This window comes from Staurois parvus, unplaced genomic scaffold (genome assembly GCF_062004578.1).
Source record: "Staurois parvus isolate SC_StPar_1 unplaced genomic scaffold, SC_StPar_1.0 ptg000393l, whole genome shotgun sequence".
Lineage (NCBI taxonomy): Eukaryota > Metazoa > Chordata > Amphibia > Anura > Ranidae > Staurois > Staurois parvus.
In genome coordinates, this window is record NW_028318189.1 from 1267483 (window position 1) to 1293149 (window position 25667).

Sequence of the window (25667 nt, forward strand, 5' to 3'; positions counted from 1 at the left end):
CCACTGCAGGCATACTCCACCTCTTTAAGAACTTCTCTTCCATAGGACAGAGAGAATCTTTTAGGTGGCAAAAACACCCTATCTTGGTGGTCCCATTTCACATATAACATCTACTCTCAAGCCCGTTTCACATCAATGCAGGGCCTGCGGTTGCACGGGCATGACAGCCCTTTCATTTGAATGAGCTTCTGTGCCCATGTTTCACGCAAGGAAAAGGTGCATGCACCTTTTCCAAAATGTATCAGCAGGGAAACTGCATGGTCATTTTGAGCACGCAGTTTCTGTGCAGTTCCCGCAACCACTATCCCACTGCGGGATGAGTTGCGTGGGGTTGCCATTCAGAATAAATGGCACCACCACACGTCTCGCAAGAGAAACACCATATGGCTGTGGGAATCACATCGATTCCCACAACCGGCCCATAGGATGCAGGCTAGTGTGAACCAGGATAAAAGAGGATGTAAGGGAAAAGCGTGAGCATTCTGCGGCGGTCTCAGAGATCCCCGGAAGGAGTACCTAACTGCTGAGGATTTTATCAGAGGCAACCTAAAGTCAGAGTGAACCATTTCAGAAAAGGACTACATTAGCACTTTCTGTGCCTGAGACAGATATCCTGAGCTCAGAATCCTCAGACAGAATCTTCCACCCGACCTTCCCCCAGTTCTGATCCAACATCCTCCTCCACCATCAGAGGGAGATCAGGTGTTGGGGATCTTTCCTGCTTTCTACCACTTTGTACCATGGAAGCGATCATCTCAGCAATCTTGTTTCCCAGGCCTACTCGTCATAGCTACAATGCCAAATGCAGTGGCTCAGTTGGACCTGGCACTTGCTTCCGGTCCTTCGGGTGATATTAGCACAGAATCCTCACAACCTGGGAGCTGTGCGCTTGTGCCCTCCCCCAACATCCCTCCCCTTTCCCCCACTTTGCTTTCATGAAGACATTACCCTTTAGGGCAGGTACACACTACAGAAACACATTCCAGCTGTTTCCACATTTTTGAACCCTTCCAGTGTGTTGTTTATGCATTCCCGTTCATTTTTTCCCCTCTCTTTTTCTTCAATTTAAATAGGAACATATGTGTTCCAGTGTGTTTATGTATTTTACAGCTTTCCAGTACAGTGCTGTGCAGAAAAAATGCAGCATGTTCTACTTTTTTTCTGCGTCCGGAACACACAAACTGCAAGCACGATGTGAACTGTGACATTGACAACCATATAATCTACTTCCTGTGCATTTTGGATGCAGAAAAAAGCAACTGAAACGCATGTAATGTGAACTGGCACTTAACCCCTTGCTGCCGACATAACACAAAAATGCAGCCGCATAGAACTAGGCTTTTTTGCATGGGGCCACATATTTGCGTACCTGTCTTTGTGCTGGGATTGCGCCACACCGTGCGCTCCAAGCACAAACACCATGGTGTCACTGAAAGCACCAGGTCCCGTTCTAACACTTGGGACCCAGGACTCCCGCTTCTGAGTCACATGATCACTGTGATAGCCTCTGATTAGCTATCACAGTAATCAGTCACTGTACAGCCCAGCCCCCTTGTTTTTTTTTCTGAATGGAGGAAAGAAATACATTGTATCTCTAACTCCTGGCATAGAGGGGGAAAAAAGTTTGTTAAAATAAATAAATATTTAAAAAATAAAGAAAAAATACCTAGATCAAGGTTTGATCTAGTTCAGTGCCAGGGTTAGTGTTTGGGTCAGGGTCAAAAAGTCAGGATAAAAAAAAAAAAAAATAATAATTGGCGTCAGTGTGTTTTAAGTTTTTTAAAAAACAAAAAAGACAATGTGCACTATTGTTTCTGGGCTGTACTACGGCTACAAACAACAAATAACATACATATATATAGTATCGTTGTGATCGTCAAGAGCTGGAGAATTTATTTTGGGTTGTTCTTTGGTGGCAGGTTATTGCAGTAACAAGAAACACACAGCTAAATTTAAAAAAAAAAATTCTTTTTTTACTATTTTGGGCCAGTTCTCCTTTGATATTAAAAAAAACTAATCAGGAGATATCCATTGCCATTTACCACCAAATGAAAGACCAATTTTTCCTGAAAAAAAAACAAGGTATAAGCCACCTGGATGTACAAAGTAGCTGTGATGATATGTACAGTTTTACTAACACATGTCAACGTTGCAAAATTGTGCTTAGGCATTTAGATTTGTTTTACCCTTATGCGTGAAGGGGTTAAGCATACTGGGGGAAATTTACTAAAACTGGTGCACTCAGAATCTGGTGCAGCTGTGCATGGAAGCCAATCAGCTTCTAAATGCAGCTTGCTCAATTAAAGAATGACTCCAGTTTGTTGAGAAAAAAAAAAACCCATTCCCCTCTGGGTGACCTACGTCCATTGCAAGAAGTGTATTTTGTTGCAGATTCCTACCTTTTGTTATTTTGAAGAAGCACATGTTTGTGTCCAGGTGCTCAAGGAATCTGTATGGGAGTAACTGATTAATTATCAATCAGCTGCTGCACCTACAGGGCACTAATGAGGAAAACTGCAAGGTCTGCATCCCCCATAGGGAGCATTTTACCAAAAAAATGACATTTTGTTGCAGGGGATGCTAAAATCTGACTTGTATCTTAGTGCAGACTTCTGAGAAAATCAGTAAACTAATCACACAAGCAGGAAATGACATTTTCAGGGGCGTTCTGTACACACTGTGCACAGAACACCTCGGGGTAGCCATGTTGCATTGCATTTGACAGAAAATTACAGCAGTGTAGATTTAAAAGGAAAGGTGATTTTTAATAACAATTACAATTATTTCAGTCACAAATGTAAATGCTATACTATTTTTTTTTTTATATGCTTTACCATGAAAGTGGTGTTACCCTTTAAGTTTGACAATAAAACCTGGAAGCTGATTGGTTTCTGTGCAGAACTGCACCAGATTTTGCACTCCCCAGTGACTCACAACTAGGGCTGTCAGCAGTCAACTGCACTTAGCCCAACAATGCAGCAAAAATACTACAGTACAAATTCAGCACTAATGCATAAATAGTAATGCAGTACTAAGTATATTAATGCAGGACCCTGGAATATCTGGCCGCCAGCATCCAACCCCAGTACTCAGTCACAAAGCCTGCTCTGAGTCCCTCTCCAATCAGACTGCAGCCTCTCAGGAGCCTACGAAGCTATTGCCCAATTTTAACAAAACACAGTAGGCTTTGTTTTAAGGACCCTCAAGGACTTGCCCCCCCTTTGCTCTGAGGTCTACTGCCCTGGACCTGTACAGCACCCTGCCCGAAACATCTTGGTCAGTGCCGAACTGGTCAGAGTTCTGTAATGGAGGGTCCAGCCAAAAAGGTCACATTGCAGGCAATCCCCAAAGAGTCTTCCATCTTTTCTTAGCGAGACCCAGGTACCATCCATTTCAGCAGCCTAGTCATAAGAACGGACCCAGCCAAGCAGTCCCTTAATTCCTGCTGGAACCATTTTGAGACCACCAGCACTACTAGTGAGCTGAACTTCAGCGACCATAACCTTCAAAATCAGGGGCGGACTGACAACTCATGGGGCCCCTGGGCAATAGGGAATCATGGGGCCCGTGTCCTTGCCCAAACTCAAAAAAGCCTATGAAAATGGTACCAGGGGCATCTCTCGGGGGCCCCCTACTGACCCCAGGCAGTGCCCGAGTTTACAAATGGTCAGTCCGCCCCTGTTCAAAATAGAGTGCTTACTGTATGGGAAAACTTCCTGTTTCTGGTCAGCCAGTGTCCATTCACCTATAGGCGTCTCATAACACAGATGGTCATAAATACAGCCTACTCTGTGGCCCGTGATGTTCGATAAAGAAATGTACCTTTATGTCTGTTTTTCTGTAACTTTCATTCAATGTGCTCTGCAATTATTAGTTTTATATAAACACAGTGAAGACTGTAAGCAAATCTGTCTAATGAAGGCTGCTGGAGAAAATTGCAATGTCTACAGGGCGGGAATACCAAACAAGGAGCTTATTACCTGCAATACATAGGGGGTTGTATACATACTTCAGTGTCCATGTTTTAAACAATACGTAGGGAGAGCTAAGAGATCATTAAAAATGAGAATTCAGGCGCATATTCCGAATATCAGTAAAGGATCAACTAAGCACCACTGTCCAAACATTTCCTTAGATACCACAATACTTCTTATATTTTGTTCTATAGGAGCTGTTGTCCCATTTCTCCTTTTCCGTTAGGCTTATGTGTATGCCATTATATATCTAATATATTTAGATATCCATGTTCACCTACAATGATCATCAATACAATGAACAATATTTAGCGCTCACACAATACAGAATAGGATGGCGATGATGTCTACAATTAGAGGGAGACGTTAGGACTGACTATACAATTGATATAGTGACGGTGTTAAGAGTCAATGCGTCCATAGGATGAGCAGAATGAGGAAGATGCGGACCAAGGAAACAGGGCACATGGAATGGAACCTGCAGCTACTCATCAGGGATGACGGAGATCCTGTGCAATTGATGTAATGACAGTTGTGAAAACAGTCAGTGCATCCTTGAACTGAGCAAGAGATGGACCAGAGGAACAAGGCACATAGGATAGGACCGACAGCTCCTCATCAAGGATGTAGGGAAGCCCTCGGAGACAAGCAGAAGAGAAAAGAGATCACCAGGTCAGAGCGAGTAAAAAACATGTAAACTTTATTACAGTAGATTTACATCTAAAATCCCTTCACTCAACATGCAGAATGAGAAGGCAGACAGAGGCGCAGGATGGATGGATCGATGTTCATCCCTCTACCACCTGGCAGGATTTTTGAACGAATGCCGCCGAGTCCACGAGCAGCTCCCTTCATGGTTATGCTGCTGACATCGATCCATCAGAGTGAACTGTGGTCCTGCTCCTCTGTCTACCTTCTCATTCTGCCTGTTGAGTGAAGGCATTTTAGATACAAGTCTTCTGTAATAAAGTTTACATGTTTTTTACTCACTCTGACCTGGCGCCCTCCTTTCTCTTCTGCTCATCCATGTTTACCTCCTGACACAGTTCTGCTTATCTCCTATGGATATATTTTAAGTTTCACCACTAGATGGCATGAGAGGTAATTATAGGAAGCCACCCACCAGCAATAAATACAACTTGCACAGGTCACCTAGCTACCCTGATGAAGTCACGTGGTTGTGACAATACGCATGGGGAGAAGCCAGGTGACATAAGAGCCGGAACACTGCTAGTACAGACAGACACTGCATAGTGTATATCAAAGCTTCACAACTTTTATCACACTGCAGTTTTTACTACTGTAACGTGAGTGCATTTTTAATAAACTTTGAGGTTTTAAGAAACATGCTGCACTATGGTCACTTTATATGGTTGAGTGCTACCCAGAGCCAGCTCTACTATTAAAGGGTTTACATGGAGGATACAGTGATCATATATGAATGGTGGAAGGTGGGTTATCCATAGAGGAGAGGCCACTCTTTCACCCCCACTAGGAGGGGAGATGGCTGGTTGACCCGTTTTCTATACAGACCCATAGATGAAGTTGAGTGTCCACCTATTTCATATGGTCACTGTGGTGATGCACATCATTAAAAGATTTACAGCACTAGGATTGTGGGCTTACTCTCCAGTAGAAATACATTCTTCCTCCCTACATTGTTGAAGAGTTTTTCCTTGTGGACTTTATTTTATGTTTCTTAGACTTATATGCCTATTATGTTTAGTGTTTTGAGGAGCACAGCATTACACATTGGTTTATTTCACATGTGATAAACACACTTTATATGGTTGCAGCAGCTCATACTCACAATTGTTTCACCATTTAATTATGTGTCAGCACACAGTTTTTCATCACATATAATTTTTTTTGCCCAGTAATGTTTTAGCTTCAATTTTTGAATCCATGGTAAATTCCCATTTCTTATTAAGAGTCTAAAAGTGTTCCATATTAAGATTTGGCTTTACTTCCTCCTCTCAAAGGCTCCAGGAAGAACTGTGAGCAGCACAGCAAGGACATCATAAAAACAAACAAATTTTCTGGAACTAGCACTGAGAGGTAATTCACACCACAGAGATACAGCCAAAAGACTGCCAGCATAGGAATACCTAGTGTCACTCACAGAGCAGGAAGTGCACTTACCTTTTTTTTAGAATTCCAGAAAATAGGAATTATTTTTTTTCAAGGTACCTTTAAAGTGCAAATATAAGTTATAGAGCTTTCCTAAAGCACTGAAAATCCTCAAATTTTTACATAAATTTTTCACTATAATATAATCAATTGTCCTCACTATTCTAGTCAAAACTGCCTATATCTGTTAGACAATGGCCTTAAGGAGTAGTATAAGCTAAAGCCCAAACTCCCCCTTTCACATGGTAACAACCACCCTTTCTTGTTATGCCTATTTGTTACTTTCTCTCTCTGTCACTTTAAATAAGCTGTTCCTTTGAAAAGGCCAGGGCGTAAACCATTAACAGCCATCAATACAATACCAATGTACTTGGCCAGTGGGTAGCAGTACTTTCTTTTATGATTAATCACAGCAAGAGCTATAAAGGATAAGTTCAGCTTTAAAGTAGTATTACAGGCTAAATGTTTTTACCTTCTGGGTGCAACAGCCCACCAAAATACTTACCTGAGCCCCATCTCAATCCAGCCAACAGCACAAGAGCAGCTGCTTTCTAGGTCTCTGCCTCATAAATTTGCTCCCACTACTGTCACAGACAGTGAGCCAATGAGGAGTGAGCAGGGGTAGAGACAAGCCACACTGTGTCTGTATGGACAGATAGAGCAGCAGCTCAGGCACCCCTTTAACCACTTAGTGACTCAGGCTAAAACAAATGTTAATACCAGAAAACAAATTTTGCAACTTTGACATGGGTTAGTAAAACCATACATACCACAATTACTTTGTGTATCGAGATAGATCATACCTTGTTTTTTTTTCCAGGACAAAATTGGCCTTTCATAAGGTGGTAAAATGGCAATAAATATCTCCATATTTTTGTGATTCTTATCAAAAAGGGAAACCGGTCCAAAATGGTGTGTTAAAAAACCCAACTCTGACCCATGCTATAGCCAAGACAAGTACAGGGTTACAGCATGGTCAGCTGGTTCTGGGAGGGCATCCATGGACATGCTCCCAGAACTGTGCGCACACACACACAATCTGTAATCGCTATGTCCTTTGGACAAAGCTGATTACAGATCGCAGTAAAGGGTCAATCAGAATGGTCCTTTACCATGTGATCAGCTATGTCCAATTACAGCCTGAACAGGAAATGCCAGCACGCAGCAGTCCTCTACTCACACTGACAGAGCATGAGGAGGAGAGCTGGTAAGCAGCAATCTAAACAGGGGACATTGACGCTGATAATCCATACCGTTTATCAGTGTAGACCCAGTGACACTTGTCAGTGCCACCTTAGCACACATCAGTGAAAGGGGAAAAAGAAAATATATATTTATATTACTTATTCACAAAATTGTATAGCTGAAAATGTAAGAAAAAAGTTTGGCTGTTTAGCAAACAAAAACCCCAGTGGTGATTAAATACCACCAAAAAAAAAAAAAAAAAAAATTTGATTGTTTGAGTACAGTGTTGCATGACTGCACAACTGTCAAAGTTGAACAGCGATGAAAGGAGAAAACAGGCCTAGGCAGGAAGGAGGTGAAAGTGCCCAGTAGGCAAGTGGTTAAAATGTAGCTGTATATTTGTTACTACTATAACCTACACCTAGAGGACAACCCTAAATACCTGTTCTTGCTCCTAATGATCAAAGCAATACGATGTGTATGTCATTTGTACCCATAGTACAGCCTAGAAATAGTGCACATTGTTTACCTAAAACACACTTTTAGCTATATAATCCTGCCCAAAAATACTGACCATGACCTTTGACCCCTACTTAACCCAATCACCAACCCCTGAACTGACCTAGATCAAACTTAGATCTAGCCATTTTTATTTATTTTAAAATATATTTGTTTACAAATATATTTGTCTCCTGCAAAGAGATAGATACAAATGTATCTCCATGCAAAAGGGAAAAGTAAACAGTGGCAGGCTGCACAGTGACTGATCACTGTGATAGCCAGAGACTATCACAGCAATTAGGTGACCTGGAACTGGTGAAAGTACACTCTGTGCGGGGAGCACACAGTGTAGCATGCTCCCAGCAAAGACAGAAATGCATGTATGCAGCCTCATGGCAAAAAAGCCCAGTCCAGTGAGGCTGCATATATGCGTACCATAAACGGTAAGGGGTTAATAAAAAAGGTTTCCTTTTTAGAAGCCTGTAAATCATTACACCTGTGATCTGCTTATGAGTGCAATGTCAGGCTCTTGCAGACTGTCAGTGTAGCCATCTACCCACACCTCCAATATGGGTATACAGGTTCAAGAAGATCCCTGGCCCACTATCCCAGGAATTTGAGGAGGGAGGTTGCAGTAGCAGGCATATGCTAAATGTTTCACCCTAAAAACAGGTGTAACATAGTTGCAAAGGCGAGTTTATCCCTTAATCTCTTCAGCTGGGCCTTGACACCGAGCGGCTGCATATTTGCGTACCATTGGTAAACAAACATGTCCTGAGAACACGTGCACTGCGGGCTCCCAGTACGTGTCTGCGTCCCAAGGAAAGGTCCCGATCTCTCCTTGCCATTGGAACCTTTCCAATCATGTGACTGCTGTAACAGCCAATCACAACCCCACCTTTAATTGCATCTAGTAATCCTCTAACCAGTTGCCCATGTCTACTCAACTCACCATATCTATAGTATATAGATAGATAAAAAAAAAAAAAAAAAAGCTTTACAAAATGGTTTTAGGTTTTACTAATAAAGAATGCATAGAAAAAGTAGCATTTTTGTTTTTTTTTAACAAACGACAAGACAGTTGTTTCAGAATAATCCTGATTTTTAATTTACAAGGTTTGGTGGTAAAGGTCAATTCGGCAAAGAAGTGCTCGCTGGCTTCTCATACAAAGAAAGCATTTATGAATATTTGCTGACCCCTGCTGGCTATTTTGCTAACTGCAAAAATCCACAACCTTACACCATTACCAGCAGAAGGCTAAATTACACCTTTTACTAACACAGTGATGCCACTGGTTCCTTATTGAATGGATAGCTGCATACTTAGAAATATTTGTTCAGCACACAAAATGGCTTTCTCCGCTTGACAGGTACTTTAATGGGATGTCTACCGCAAAAGACTAGTTAGTTGAATAGCTACCTCTGTTAATTTTAAAAGCCAATTTTTCAAAATATTTAACTCAGCCCTTTGATGGAAAAACAAGCAGGGGTTAGAAAGGAGTGGAGAAATCACTTTAAAAAAAAACAAAACAAAAAAAACACCACTTCTACAGTAGGTAAACTAAAAGGTGCTCTCAGAACAGATGTTTCACTGTTTAGTGGATGAATGTTTTATTTAGCCAGTTCTTTAAAAGAATGGCTTTTCTGCAGTAAACGAGAAATGTTAAACAGTTTCAAGCTGTCCACTGCTCAAGCCTGGCTTGATAACTGCACAGAATAAGGCCTCTTTCATACTGCTGCATTTTTGACACAACCTTCCAGGGTGACAAAAGCACATCATTATTAAATCCTTAACTGTTCATAGTGCAGATGCATGTCATTTTGAAAAGTCCTGCATGCTGCATCTCTGTTGAAGTTTTTTTTTTTTTTTTAAAGCGCACCACAAAAAGGCACCTTCCATTGTAAGTCAATGGGGATGCATCAAAAGCACTTCAGTATGAAGGGTCCCAAAAAAAAAAAAAATCTATAGGAGGCCCAAATTTAACATTTTGGGGCAATTTAAGTTAAAAACCTGTTAATAGGTTTATTCCTAAATTCCACTTTAATCCTAAAAATGCTCCCCCTCCTAACAGCTATGCTGACTAACCTGTGTAAGAAAGCCATGTATAGGAGGCTATATGTGACATCACTGCTCCAGGCTTTACCAGCCATTTTAGCGTTCTCCCTTGCAGCTGCCACTGGATGACACAGGGGACAGCACATGTCTGGAGTGCCCTGAAAGTAAGTATATACATTACACAAGATTTTAGAAAGCGAAGGGAGCATTTTTAATACTATTCAGAATTTAGCCTTGAACCCCACTTCTCTAAACACCAACATTTTAAAAAGGTCGACAACCCCATTAAATTGGTCACAAAAACAAAATGTGGATAATGTAATCACCCCAAGTAATGCAGCTTGCATGTTTTTCCATATGAATTCCATTTTGTCTGTCAACAAAAGTATTACTGATGCAGTTTTACAGTCCTTCACACGTGTGTAAAATTCTGTACACTGTATAACAGATTAGAGCAACTATATACAAGAATTTTTTAAATGGTCTGGCTGACCTGGGCAAAAGCAAAGCAAGTTTTTCGGTTCTTTTTGATATACCTGAGTTTTACAAACAAATCTGCATAAGGTCAGAACATTTGCAGCCAGCCTCGGGCTTGTGACAGCAAACGGGGGCACAGTCTAGCAATTATAATTTCTCATAGTTACCAAAAAGCAAAAACAAAAATGGTCAGAGTTATGTATGGTCACTTCTGTCATTAGCACCTTATCACACTATCCCTTTCATTACTGACAGATTATGTGTTCAGGTTTTCCCACTATATACATTTTGTATCCCACAAGGTAAAGAAATTTGGTACAACATGAAAGCAATCTAAAATGTTGCTTCCTCAACAGCTTCCCTTAGTTCATGCATGCCATTGTATGTTTTGTTAAAGGCAAGTTAACGTTTGAGCACTTTTGCTATAGAACAATCTAATAGGTCACCATCAATTTTGAAATTAGAGCAAGCTTTTTATTCTTTTGGTTTAATAAATTCTTTAATTGTGTATTCAAAATGTACTGAACGTTCCAATATGCGCTTAAGTGAATTGGGTAAGGTGAGTAATGTGCAAATAACATGCTCCGCAGTGTCCTACTTGAGCTGAACTCTGGGATAATATAAAAAAAAAAAAAAAACAAATACACCACACAACCTCGTAGTGGGTTGTTAGATGCTCAAAGTTTAGAGGGTAGAGGAAAGGCTGTAATACTATTCTTATTCCTCACTCTTAGCCACAGCACTCCAGGTTGTGGACAGGCCATCTGAATCCTCCCATACAATGCAGCATTAGATTGATGCTTCAGCCTGAACACCTTAAAAGAGGTTTTGGGGGATCGGACACGGAGGAAGCTTGATGGAGCAAGGTATGCATTAGGTATTACAACTTATTCCTCCACTCCTAAACGTAAGCATTTAGCCTTTGCAGAATAGAGGCACCACTGCAATTGTATTTTTCCAGCCAGGACTGGGGCTTTAAATAATGTCCATTGGCCCAACACATATAGAAGGCTATATGAAGTCTGATACTCAAGCTAGACAATGACAGGCGGCTCTAGGCTGTGACTTTAATAAGCATTTTTGGTGAAAAAGACAAGGGCATGTGTTTTTTTTCCTCTCACACATTCCACTGATCAGTTAATGGATTACTCCGTTATTACATTGTTTTTTCTTCACCTGACCTAAACATATGCAGCCCTCCACACCTCTGCTACCAACACTGACAAAGTCAAACAAAAAGTTCCTACTTGCAAGGCTCAAGATGGAATTTCTGTATCAGTGATGTACGACACTTTCTTCCCAGCTAGCTTTTGTTCTGACAAGTTTGTTAAAGTTTTAATCATGCTGATGAAAACGGAGTCTTTTAGTGGAAAGAAAACACCCTGTAAAATGAGACATGGCTGACAAGCACAATAATCTGAGCCCAATAAATTGTCCTCAACATCAGCACTTTGTCAAATGAAGGAGAAAAATAGGGGGAGAAAAACAAACAAAAAAAAAAAGAACAAAAAAAACAAAAAAACAAAAACAAAACGCAAATACTAAAATGGGATAGGGCCTTTTCCACAAAGTTAACTGGAAGAAATGGAAATCACCCTCATCCTTTCCCTCAGCAGTCTATAGGCATATGCATGTTTGCATACTAGCGTATACAAATGCTAAAGTAATAAAATATCTCCTGACAGCAGTTTACAATTCATCATTCACATTTTTAAGAAAATTAAAATATTTAAACAGCTACACTTTGTAGCACATACAGGTAATTAAATTCATTGTGAAATATATCTTGAATGTACATTGGAAAAAGCAAAACCAAGCTAAATAAACCAGGCATTGTTTGGTTGTGTTTTAATGTTTTTAAACTTTTTTTTGTCATAAGTTCACCTTTGTTTAAAAATTTCCATGAAAAGATTTGCTCCAAACAGTAAGGAGAGAAAAATGGAGTTGAACAGCATATTGAATGGGGAAAGCAGTACAAAACAGAAAAGGTGCCAGCTGAAGAGGCTGGCAAAGACCCACAAAGCTTGTTTATCCCTGCATTTAACGTTTTCCAGCAACAGCTGTATATACTCCAAAATGGAACCCTTCGATGGCAATATCACATTCTGAGATTGTCCACTATTTTGGATTGTATAATGCAGAAACACATGAATTACAGAAAAAAAAACCCCTGAAAACAATCTGAATTTTATCAGCAATCCAGGGGGGGGGGGGAGAAAAAAAAAAAAAAAAAAAAAAGAAGGGGATGCAAAAAAAACTTTACCCAATATTTTAGGCCTTAGCTAAAATTTGATCAATTTTGGCCACAATATTTTCTTTACTGCTGCTCTATATATGGGAGGCGGGGGTGTTAAAGAAAAAAATAAAAGGAAAAATGTGTGGACACTTGGTGGTTTACAAACTGGCTAAAGGTAGCACCAAACATGCCAGCCAGGAAAATATACAGACCGAATATTGTCAAAAAACAAATCCATGCTCTCTGGGTCATGCATTTTTTGGTAACAGCTTTAATAGTTAATATTTTGTGAGGGGAAAAGATAAAAAAAAAAAAAAAAAAGCCCCACCACACCAGCATATCTTTATATATGCAAACTGACATGGCACCTTCAAAGTGGAGCCACACCAAAAGCCCATGGATGACCCAGAAGTACATAGATTAAATGACATCTGCCAAACAGCACATCACCGATACGTTTAACCAGGTCTCTGGGAAAGAAACCGGTTTTAGCCACTTCCTTGACCTTGCTTCATTACGTGACTGACACAGGTTAAACAGGACCTGATTTTGGGGGGGGGTGGTTGGGAGGCCAAAATAAATCTTTGACTGCTATGAAACTCAAAATCAAGATCCAATTCTCCCACAGTACCAACCCTAAAAAGGGGAGGAATGGAAAAGGAACCATCACCCCAAACTAATGCACTTTGAAACAGGCAGCAGGCCCATTTATTATGGGCCTGGTTAATATAGTCTAAAAAAAAATATAAATAAAATGAAAAAAAAAAAAAAAAATAAGCGCTTTATTTTTAGAGGGCTTAATACAAAAAGCCAAGTGCTAACAAAAGGAGTGGCGAAAGACAAGGCAAGGTTTTTTTTGTACCCAGACATGTTTGGTGAGGTACATAGCAACTTGTAGGAGTTGAGGCCTAGGACTTCTTTTTTTTTTTCAAAGTATACGCAGAACAAAATTTAGGGGGGCGCAAAGTTGCACAATTTCCATTTCTACCACCCATCATTCACAAGTATTTGCAGAGCTACAGTACAAATTGGCAAAAAGTTAATTCCCACTTGCCAACATCAAGCCATTGAAATCAGTTGCAAGTCCATTCACCACCTCCACATTTTAGTGTGGTTGGGGTGGGATTAATCATGGGGGAGAAATAAAGAGAAGGGAAAAAAAAAAAAAGGGAAGGAGCCTAGTTGCGTTGACCTTTGGCACCAGGAAGGGCAGGTTTCTACGCAAGAGTGCGCCTTTGACGGATTTCTCATTACATGATCCTATTTGCCAAGCCAGGTGCGCACAAGTCTTGTGAGCGTGCTTGACAGGCATCCAGGAAATTAGATGTCCATTTCAAACTGAGCTTCATCACCTAGAGGAAAAAAAGAATAAAGGAAAACCATAAATTAGTAAGCTTATTGCAGATAATGCCCCGTACACACAAGAAAATCGTACGAAAAATTTTGTGGAACCACTGAATGGTTTTAACCAATAACTATATTGTGAAGAAAAAAAAAAACCCAGTTGAACAACAGTGAAAAAGTGCAGTTTCGCATACGAACGACTGATTTTCTATGCGGTGGTATGACATTTGTAAGGGGAAAAAAAAAAAAAAAAAATCTATCAAGTGCTATCACGCATGAGCGGAAACAGGAGATGACCCGGATGTTTATGTCCAAGGAATCTTTGTAAACACAAAAGAAAAAATGTTAAAAGTAGATTGGCCTAATGAGATGAAACCAGAATTATACATTTTTTTTTTTATATTGGTTAATGTGGGCCACGATTTTGACCAACAAAACGAACACCTCTTGGTTGTCGGATGACCAAACGGTCATATTTTCTAATAGTGTATTGCCAGCTGAAGACTACTGGTGAACAGTGCTGAAAACAAATGTCTAACAATGGCATGGTGCAGTGTTCAAATAGCAAGGCAAAAATCAAGATTACAGTCTGGTTGTGATAAATGAATATTTCACCTACAACTCAATCAAGATGCAGTAGATGACAGCAAGTAAATATTACTAAATGGGTTGCTTGTCTGCTAGTTAACCACTTCAGCTCCAGAAGATTTTCCCTTCATGGCCAGGCCATTTTTGCTATTCGGCACTGTGCCATTTCAACTGGTAATTGCATGGTCATGCAGTGCTGTACCCAAACAAAATTTATATATATTTTTCACACTAATAGAGCCCTCTTGTGGTATTTGAACACCACTGTTTATTTTCTGTGATATAAATGAAAAAAAATTTTGAACAAAATATTTTCTCGTTTGTAATGAAAACACAAAAATGTTCACTAAACTCAAGAATGAAATTTAAAAAAAAAAAAAAAAAAAAAAAAAAAAACACGTTTGTTATAAAAGTTTGTAAATAAATAATTGTTCTTCACAGATTTAGGCCAAGATGTGTTCTGCTACATTTCTTTGGTGAAAATAACCCAAATCAGGATCGATCAATTTCAAGATATATCCCATAGTTTGTGAACTCAGTTTCCTACAGACTAAATAATACTGAAGTACTGACAGTCAACTTAATTTCTTGAGGTCCAAGAATGTCAGAACAGTACAGATAGCCCCCAATTGACCCCTTTTTGCAAAGTTGACAGTCCGACATATTTCATAACAGGCATGGAGAGTTATTTGAAGTTGTAATTTGTCATAATGTTTTTAAAAATTAATAAAAAAAAAAAAGAAAAAAAAAGAAACTTTTTTTATTTAATACATACTGTCAGCAGTGCTGTACAGCATCAACATATAACTGGTATGTCAGTGATCAGGGACACTGACTGGTGACAGTACAAAAAAAAAAAAAATAAATATTGATTTTTTTTAAATTTAACTACTTTTTTAGATTTTTTTCTTCATATTTCACTATGACCAAAGTAGTATAATGTTACCATCGTACCATTGTACTACTTTGGGGAAGTGATCAGTTTTTTTTTTTTTTTTTTTTTTAACTACACAATTTGCTTATAGCAAAGAATTACTTTGCTATAAGCAAACATTTACCTGAATGAAATAGATTAATTCAGGGGTTTTTTTTGTGCTTAGCTGTGATTTGGCCACGGCTAATCACATGACACAGCTGGGCTGTGATTGGCCCAGCTTGTGCATGTGATCGCTGTGACCATTCACAGCTAGACACACTTGTATACAATGGATGGCATGAAAGGAAGCCATCCATTTTATACAACTGTTGTGTGACCTGCTGTGATTGGTCACAGCAGGTCACATGGTACTGGCAAGGGGGGTCGGTACACAGATCTGTCATCGGCCGAGTTTGAGGTATATTGCCGGTGACAAATCACGATGCAGCGCAGCCCTACAGGCATGCGCAACGCGAGTTCCTGAAAGGACGCCATATGGCGTCCACCCGGAGGGACGAGCTGTTCTATAGCCAGATGGCGGCCGGGCAGCAACTGGATATGATTATTTCTGAGAAACTTTCTTCAAGGCACTAACTATTCATACACCTTAAAATTATCACATTTTGTCATGTTACAAGCAAAAACGTAAATTTTATTGGGATTTTATGTTGACCAACACAAAGCACATAATTGTAAAGTGAAAGGAAAATGATACAATTGTTTTCAAATTTGTTTTTCACAAACAAATATATGAAAAGTGTGGTGTGTATTTGTAGTCAGCCTCCTTTACACTGATACCCCCAACTAAAATCTAGTGGAACAAATTGCCTTCAAAAGCTACCCAATTAGTAAATAGAGTCCACCTGTATGTAATTTACTTTCAGTATAAATGCAGCTGTTCTGTGAAGCCCTCATGAAGGACAAGGAACACACCAGACAGGTCAGGGATAAAATTGTGGAGAAGTGTAAAGTGGGGTTAGATCAGCAATGGGCAAACTACGGCCCGGCGGACCTTTTAATCCGGCCCGCGGAGCTAGGCTCCCGCTAGGCTCCTCTCACAGTCCGCCCTGAAGACCGGTGTAGCATGAAAATCTGTCTCCTATGAGGATCTGTCCCCCTCGACGTATCTGCGCATGTGCCGGAGATCGCCGATCGGCTGCTAATGCCTGAAACTGGCACATGCGCAGATACGTCGAGGGGGACAGATCCTCATAGGAGACAGATTTTCATGCTACACCGGAACGGCGCGGGAACACAGCGAGAGGAACGTGCGGAGCAAAGGTAAGTGAATTGACACAGGGGGGACTTGGGGACTTAATATGGGGGATGAATTACTACATGGGGGATGAATTACTACATGGGGGATGAATTACTACATGGGGGATGAATTACTATGCTTACTATGGGGGAATATTACTATACTTACTATGGATGACACATACACATCATTCATCTACTCTTGGTCCGACCCCGGGTCCAATATATGAACCCATTGCGGCCCTCAAGTCAAAAAGTTTGCCCACCCCTGGGTTAGATTATAAAAAATATATCCCAAGCTTTGAACATCTCACGGAGTACTGTTCAATCCATCTGAAAATGGAAATAGTATGGTACAACTGCAAACCTACCAAGACATGGCTGTCCAGCTAAACTGACAGCCTGGGCAAGGACAGCATTAATCAGGGGCTGAATACAAATACAAGCCACACTTTTCAGATATTTGTCAAACATTTTGAAAACTATCATTTTCCTTTCACTTCACAATTATGTGCCAGTTTGTGTTGGTCTATCACTTAAAATCCCAACAAAAATACATTTTTTTGGTTGTAACATGACAATGTGGAAAATTTCAAGGGGTATGAATACTTTTTCAAGGCACTGCAGCATCTACAGACAGTCCAAGTAAAAACGGTGTAAATTCCAAAACATATACACCAATCACATTTCTTGATCGGCTAAATTGCCAGGGCAGTACAAACCCCCCATCCCCAAATGACCCCTTTTTGGAAAGTAGACATCAAGGAATTTGTTGAGAGGCACGACTTTAAACCTACGTCTTTAAACACAAAGTTGCCACTTACATGATATATTGCTCACCCATATATGTGGAACCCCCTTTATAAAAAAAAAAAAAAGCCACACATTCGGCTACTTCTCCTGAATGATAGCACATCTGAGACTTTTTGGCAGCCTAGCTACCACATACAGATCCTGAAATTCCAATGACCACCTCCAGGCTTTCAAAGGGTGTATTTTCTCATGTCACTTCCTCGTTGCCTATCAGTTTCGGAGGCCCTAAAATGCCAGGATAGTACAAAACACTCCCCAAAATGACCTTTTTGGAAAGTAGACAAAGGATAAAAAGGCATGATGGGCATTTCTCAGATTTTTTTTTAATGTCACAGGGTTTTGAAAGACAAAGAAAATGCATTTTCGTTTTTCTTCATTTTCCAAAAACGACAAATGAGATCTGCAAAATAGCCACCATGCCTCTTAACCACTTGCCGTCCACCTACTGTTTTTAAAACGGCAGGACGGTGTCACTCTAGGGGCGGGTTGCCGTTCATAAACGGCACCCACATTTTCTAGTTGTGCACACTCCCTCGGAACGCGCAGCACCGCGATCCGGTGCCCAATGTGTCCTCCGGACACAGTGTAACACCGATCGGACGGGACCTCTGTGTGAGGTCATGATCATGTGATCACCGATTGGCCAATCAGTGATCACATGCAGAGCAGTAAGCAAGATGTCACTTGTGACATTGCTTACTACGTGGGAAATCTGAACGATTATAGAGGTCAAATGGTACAAGGCTATTCACAACAGCCTTGTACCATGTGACAAGCTGTGACCAATCACAGCTCACTCAGTAGTTCTCAATGGCTGTAAGAATGCAGCTAGAGGAGAAATGATTTTTTTTTTTTTTTTTTACAGCCTTTATGGGTGTAAAAGCAATTAGTGTAAAAAAAAAACAAAAAAAAAACCAACATCAAACCCCACAAGTAGTACAGTGTCACCATGGTGACACTACTGCTAGGGTGACAGTATGTAAAAAACAAATAAAAAAAATAAAAGTAAAACAACATTTGTTTACATCATAATTTTTGATTATAAACTAATTTGTTTTTTTTTACTAAAAAGATAACGGAATAAATTTTGGCCAAGATTTCTGATGAAATATTACCAAAATTTTATAAAAAAACTTTCAAAATTTAGACTTTCATTTACATAGCAAAAAAAAAAAAAAAAAATACCAGGGGTGAATAAATACCACTAAATATATATAAATATAAAAATAAATATATATTTATCGGTCTCAAAAAAATGCTAAAAAATTCATATGGGTACAGTGTTGCATGACCGCGCAATTGTCATTCAAAGTGTGATAATGCTGAAAGCTGAAAATTGGCCTGGACAGGAAGGGGGTGAAAGTGTCCGGACAGGAAATGGTTAAATCCCTTGTGTCGCCTTTCCAAAAAGGAGTCATTTGAGGGATTGCTCCTACTATCCTGGCATTTCAGGGACAACATTAAAAGGCTTATGCTTTCCCCCCCCCCCCCCCCCTCTTTCTTGGGAGTGCATGTGATCAGCACAGGGCCAATCTGTGGAATGCATGTGATCAGCAAAGGGCCAATCCGCACTGTCCAGACAGATGGTCAGGACTTTTACATCCTCCTAGAGCAGAAAGAAAACGGCTCCTACAAGCTTGAACCAGTGCTCAGCTGAACTCACAAGACTGCTCTAACTGCTGATGAGAAAAGTTAGTGTAGAAGCTTGATCCCATCACTTCCGGGTTTTAGTGACGCCATATCGGGGCCTCCGAGAGCGAGGCATGGAACGCACGCCAGCCATCACCATTGGAAATACAACCAGACTGCATAGACTGGTGCTGGTTTTTGGGCACCAATACATGTGAGTGCATCGATATTTTATCCATTTACAAATTTTTCAATACTACACTTAGGGCATTTTAATGTATTTGTTTTATTTTAGCTGCTTGCAGCAATGTCTATATCTTGGAGGAGCCTGGGATTGGGAATCCATCCACTATTTGTATACCCAGAGTCTTGTGATCACTCAACTGGGGCAGCCATCTCTGAACCTTTGGATCTACACATAATATTAGGAGACCAGGAGGCCTGATCCAGGAGAGCTTATTGCTGGTTGCCAATATTTAAAATAAAGCGCTATTTGACCACCTTAACCGGGGTCAATTTTTTCCGGTGGAGTGAGAAATTCACTTGTCTGCACGTGGTGAAAGAGGAAATCTTTATGGGACTGGGACTACATCTTTATGGGACGGTCACTAAAATAATGTTTTAAGTTATTGTTATATAATTTGTCATGACATTTTAGCGCCTACCTATTTACGCATTTATCCATCATCCTGGTATAACCACTCAAAGTCCAGTAACATACCAGTACATTGCTGATCCTTGCTGGGCATATATGTAACAGCAAATAACATGGGCATATGATGAATCGGGTTTGTGGATCAATATGACCGCACTTTTCTATTTTAATGCCCACACATTTCAGTCGGAAATGGGGATAGGTTTCCATAAGAATTTTCTGGCAAGTGCTAACTTTTGGGTGGGTGACCATGTATTGTTGGCATATAAATTGCTTTGGCCCACAATTGATAGAACTCTTCTGTGAAAAACAGTGGAAGGACTAAAAACACTAGCGCTGGCAGCAAACAGGGCTGATCCTGCCAATGCTGCATTTTTGGAGACCCAATACTAAGGAGGCACTAGTATAGTTCTGTTTGTGATCAGTATATTGAGCTGTACAAACACTATACTAGTAATGGCGGCGATCAGTGATTTATAGCGCAAGTGCGATAGTGTATGGGTAATCCAACACTGCCAACCCTGACTGGGAGGGGAGCTTACAGTCCCTGACGACATCTGATGGTGCTACTGGCAATAATACTGTGATCAGTGAAAAATTCTATATACTGACACTACTAATGGCACTGGCTGGGTGACCAAAGTGTTAAATGTGCTAATCTAACAATTGCAGTGCCACAGTGTTGATACAGCCACAGCAACGTATGGGTATGTCGCTAGTCCTGCAGATGCTGCCAGTTTGCAATACGTTGCAGGCGAGTGGTCTTTAACCACTTGCCAACCACAGATCGCTGAATGACGGCTTCACTGCGGCCGTCCAGTTCTGGGTGTCATGATGTCCTCAGAGAAAGGACTCTCCTGCGCACCCCCCCGGCAATTTCCGTGATTGCCGTGTCCTACCGACACAGCTGATCACGTGGTATAGTAAAAGGAAAATCAAAGTGGCCTTTTACCACGTGATCAGTCGTGTCCAATGACACACTGATCACCAGGAAATGCAATTGCTGAGAACCGGCAGTTGGCAGAGGAAGGATCGGAACTGATCAGTGCCCTGATTGGTGCCCAGCAGTGCCATCCACAAGTGCCCAGCAGTGCCACCCCAACAACGCACATCAGTGGAGAAAAACTTACCTGTTTGCAAAATTTTATAATAGAAAAACTCACATTTTTTGCTCTTTTTTGTTTATAGCGCAAAAAATAAAACATCCAGCTGCGAGTAAATAGCACCAAAAGAAAGCTCTATTTGTGTGAAAAAAAATTATAAAAATTTCATATAGGTACAGTGTTGCATGACCACACAATTGTCATTCAAAGTGCGACAGCGCTGAAAGCTGAAAATTGGCCTGGTAAGGAAGGGGGTATAAGTGCCGGTAGGCAAGTGGTTAAATAGAAACACAAACAAAAACACAACATTTTCACAATTCTGTTGTCTGCCGCTTAATTACCACAAAGTGGTTGAAGACCACTCCATTCTGGCAGAAGCAAATTTATATTGTTAGAATTACAATGAGGAATGTGTTGCGCTTGCCTGTGGAGAGAAAGTGGGGTGGAATGAAGTGTTGTAGCTAATGGGGCTGATTTACGAAAAGAGTGGGAGAACCTCAACACAATTGCATAAATAGTCACTTCAATTAGCCAACCATGTGCAGATGAAATTAAACCGGGTTTTGCTTTTCACATGATGGGAAAATTTGTGTGAAGATGCATCAGCCTTCATGTGTCTAAAGTGAATGCACACGAACTGTGTTTTTTGGTTTCAGATATAAACCTGACCTTCAATAGTTTTGCCATGCTAACATTTTCTTCCTAGAAACTAACAAGGAATATTAGGATACAAATGCAGACAAAAGGAATTTTGGAGTCAACCTCTTTCACTTACCAAGCTCAGGGAAATTCAACAGTGTAGCAGGCTGCCCTTTGATGTGATCAGTCTGAATGGAATATCATTCAACTACTGGAGCTGGTCCCTAGGTTTTGGAATGACAGTTCACCCCCACTCTCTTATGAGCAATTTCTCAAAAGGTTAACTTGAGTATTCCCCCCCCCCCCTTCTTTTTACATTCTCAGTTGGTGTGCCATAAGGTGGTGCTTAGTTATGGAAATAATAGCTAGGTATCCTGAGGCACGTGTTATTACTCAGCAACAATGCTACCTTTCCCCCATTTAATTATAAGCAAACTGAATGACTGGAGCATGGGGGTGTGGTTTCAAGACTGCATGCACTCAGGTTTAGGGGTAGCATGAGCACAGCACTTGTTATTGGTAATTCGTTTACTTTGTGTGCAGGGGCGGACCGACAACTCATGGGGCCCCGGGCAATAGGGGATCATGGGGCCCGTGTCCTCGCCCAAACTCAAAAAAGCCTATGTGGGGGGGAAAAAAAAAAAAAAAAAAAAAAAAAAAAAAAAAAAAAGGTACCAGGGGCATCTCACGGGGCTCCTTACTGACCCCAGTCCCACAGGCAGTGCTCAAGTTTGCAAATGGGCAAATGGTCAGTCCGCCCCTGTGTGTGTGCATTTTTGCTTCATTTGTATGTTGGGTCAAGGGTCCTGTGGGGACCCACACACACTCTTCTTGGTGACTGAGGGACACCAATTAAAAATAGGCAAAGTTGACTGTATGGAGGGACGGTAATGTATATCAAATGTTGGGACCATGTGACAATGTCAACCCATTAGCTCAGGGGTGACTGACTTTCCTGGGCCACATTGGAAGAGGAATTGCCTTGGGACACAAAATACACTAAAAGTATGGATAGCTGATGAGCAAAAAAAGTAGCTCAGATTACGGATATAGATAATGTACCCGAGTAAGAAAACTTTGTAATATTATAAAAAGTAAAAGGGCAACAAGAAACTAGTGTGATATTTGACAGTTTGATAAAATTAATGCATCAAAATCTGGTTCAATGAATGTAGTAGCAATTCTCAAAGTGCCCATCAGATATTTTTGTACCAAGATTTTTTTTCTGCCTAGTATCCTACTCCTGTAAGTGGGGCTATAAAACCCTGTTTGGTCATGGATCAAGAAGAGGCTGTGTCTGTAAATGAACGCAAGAAAAAATCATTTTAACCACTTGCCACCTGCTCACAGCACATTTACTGCTAGCAGGCTCGGCAACGTACATGTACGTCAACGTTTGATTTCCGGTGTCAGGCAAGTGTGCACGCACCCCCCCCCCCCCCCCGCTGACCAATGCTGTGACTGGACACAGCACGAGTTGTCAGCCAATCAGCAAGTTTCAGGCAGTCATTGACTGAAACCTCCTGACAACTCATGCTGTGTCCAATCACAGTACAGAGTTCTGTGTTTACACACAGAACAGCAATCTGGCTTTTTCTTCTCCCTGAAAAGTAGGGACAAAGGACAGCCAGATCTGTGAGTAAAAGCAGCACACATTACAATTGTTAGGCACACAGTTAACACCTTAATTGCCCCTTGATGTTAACCCCTTCCCAGTCAGTGTCAGTACAGTATTACTGATCAGTGTCCCTCTCAGCCAATGTCTGTTAGCGCCAGATTGCCTTCCATATTATCAGAGTCGCACTATAATCGCTGATCACTGCCATTACCACTATAGTCTACCGCTGTGTAAATTCATAATCCAATTGTTTTTCTATATGCATAGTTTGTAGATGCTATAAAAAAAATCAAAGCATTAAATATGCACTTATTGTGATTTTGTTTTTTTAACCAGACATGTAGCAGAATACATTTTACCATAAAGTGATTTTTTTTTTTTTTTTTTTTTTTTATTAGATGTGTTTCAGAAGTAGAAAATCTTTTTTTCCCCCTCAATTTTCCAGTCTGTTTATACAAGAACATAAAAAAAAAAAAAAAAAAAAACCCACAACAAACCAGTAGTGATCATATACCACCAAAAGAAAGCCATTTGTGTGCAAAAACACAATATTGATTTTCATTTGGGTATAGTGGTGCGTGACTGAACAATTGGTCAAAGTAGCACGGTGCTGAATAGCAAAAGAAATCCCTGGCCGTGAAGGGGATAAAACTTTTCAGAGCTCAAGTGGTGGCAAGTTATCACTTTGTTGGGCCGAATTCACAGCCCTCTTAGGCAGCTTGCAGCCCAGGGGCTGCAGGTTGGACGCCCCTGCATTAGCTACTTCAGTATCTTAGTCATCAGATACTTTTAGAATATAACTAACTTGAAACCAGGGCATTACATAGTGTCACTGGCCTGGAGAACCAGGGGCAAAAAAAACAAAAAACAAACATGTGTACTCCTCTCCAGTACATCTTACCAACAGCAGTCTTCCTGTCATGGTTGTTCAAATTATTTGTTTCTACTTTGGGTTCTTCTACACGAGGATTAGGACTGGTAACTCCAGGAATATCTGGCAAGCGACGAGGAGGGGTCTGAGCCAAAGGAGAATTGCGACGGTCCAAAAGAAACTTACGATCATAAATGATCCTAGTACCTAAAAAAAAAAAAAAAAAAAAGTGTTAAAATGAGCATTAAACAAAAATTAACAAGTCACAGTGCAATAGAACACAGTAGCGGCATGCTTTACGCTTGTCCCTGAACTCTGAGGTTAAGGAAAACAAAAAACACTACCTCAGTGCCTGTTCCGTTTTATTTTAAAAATAAGGGACCAATCTTGCTAAAGTACACAGTGTAAATTTGTTGTCCCCTCAAAATAACACAGCCATTAATGTATTAATGTCTAAATCGCTGGGTACAAAAGGGAGTACACCAAGTGAAAACGTCAAAATTCGGCCCAATTAGCCATTTTCCCTCCCCGTGTCATGTGACTTGTTAGTGTTACAAGGTCTCAGGTGTGAATGGGGAGCAGGTGTGTTAAATCTGGTGTTATTGCTCTCAATAATGAGTCACATGACACCGGGGAGGGAAAATGACTAATTGGGCCGAATTTAGACATTTTCACTTAGGGGTGTACTCACTTTTGTTGCCAGCGGTTTAGACATTAATGGCTGTGTGTTGAGTTAGAAGGGACAGCAAATTTACACTGTTATACAAGTTGTACACTCACTACTTTACATTGTAGCAAAGTGTCATTTCTTCAGTGTTGTCACATGAAAAGATAGAATAAAATATTTACAAAAATGTGAGGGATGTACTGTATTATATCCAACTGACATTTGTTCTACATATGTGCAAGCCCACTCACAGAAATTGACTGGTGGCTGTAACAGCCCCTTTAAAATCAGTCTTTCAATATGTGAAGGAAATTCTCACAGATGTAGCTGAGCATTCATGTTGTCCATCACAAGCAGGTATACTTTGGTCACAAAATGGAAGTGGAGAATATTACATTAACCACTTGAACTCCTGAAGATTTACCCCCATTAATGACCAGGCCTTTTGCTTTTTGGCGCTGCACTAATTCAACTAATAATTGCGCAGTCATGCAATGCTGTACCCAAACAATTTATGTCCTTTTTGTCACACAAAGCTTTCTTTTGGTGGTATTTGATCACCTTTGTGCTTATTTTTTGCGCTATAAAAAAAAAAAAAAAAAAAAAAAAGCCCAAAAAAAAAAAAAAAAAAAAAAACTGTATATTTTACTTTCAGCTATAACAAAATATATCGTAAACTCAAAGTTAGTCATAAATTTAAGCCAAAATGTACTCTGCTACATGTTTTTGGTAAAAAAAAAAATCCCAATAAGTGTATATTAATTGCTTTGTGTGAAAGTTAGAGTGTCTAGTGCAGGAATGGGCAAACGGGCTCCGGCCCGCGGAGCGCGATACAAAAAAAAAAACAGCTAGGGCAGGCAAACATTTGCATCATTCAGCGCGCTCAAATGCAATGATTGGCCAGTCTCGCTGCCACTCACATCCTGATAGCCAGTGATTGGCTGTCAGGATGTGTGTAGGCGGGGCAGCGTGACGAACATGAGGGGAGCTAGGCTCCTCTCACAGTCC

General features: G+C 40.5%; 1 protein-coding gene across 1 annotated transcript in view; it reads right to left on the bottom strand.

The window, feature by feature from the left end:
• Nucleotides 1-8871: 8871 nt before the first annotated feature.
• The window catches only part of EIF4EBP2 (eukaryotic translation initiation factor 4E binding protein 2), a 39450-nt gene continuing 22654 nt past the window's right edge, over nucleotides 8872-25667 (bottom strand). Inside the window, exons 2-3 of the mRNA XM_089686199.1 lie at nucleotides 24023-24199; nucleotides 8872-13911 (exon numbers count right to left, since the gene is read on the bottom strand). Coding sequence (XP_089542325.1) covers nucleotides 13880-13911; nucleotides 24023-24199 — 209 coding nt within the window. The 3' untranslated portion in view covers nucleotides 8872-13879. The remainder of the gene's footprint in view (nucleotides 13912-24022; nucleotides 24200-25667) is intronic.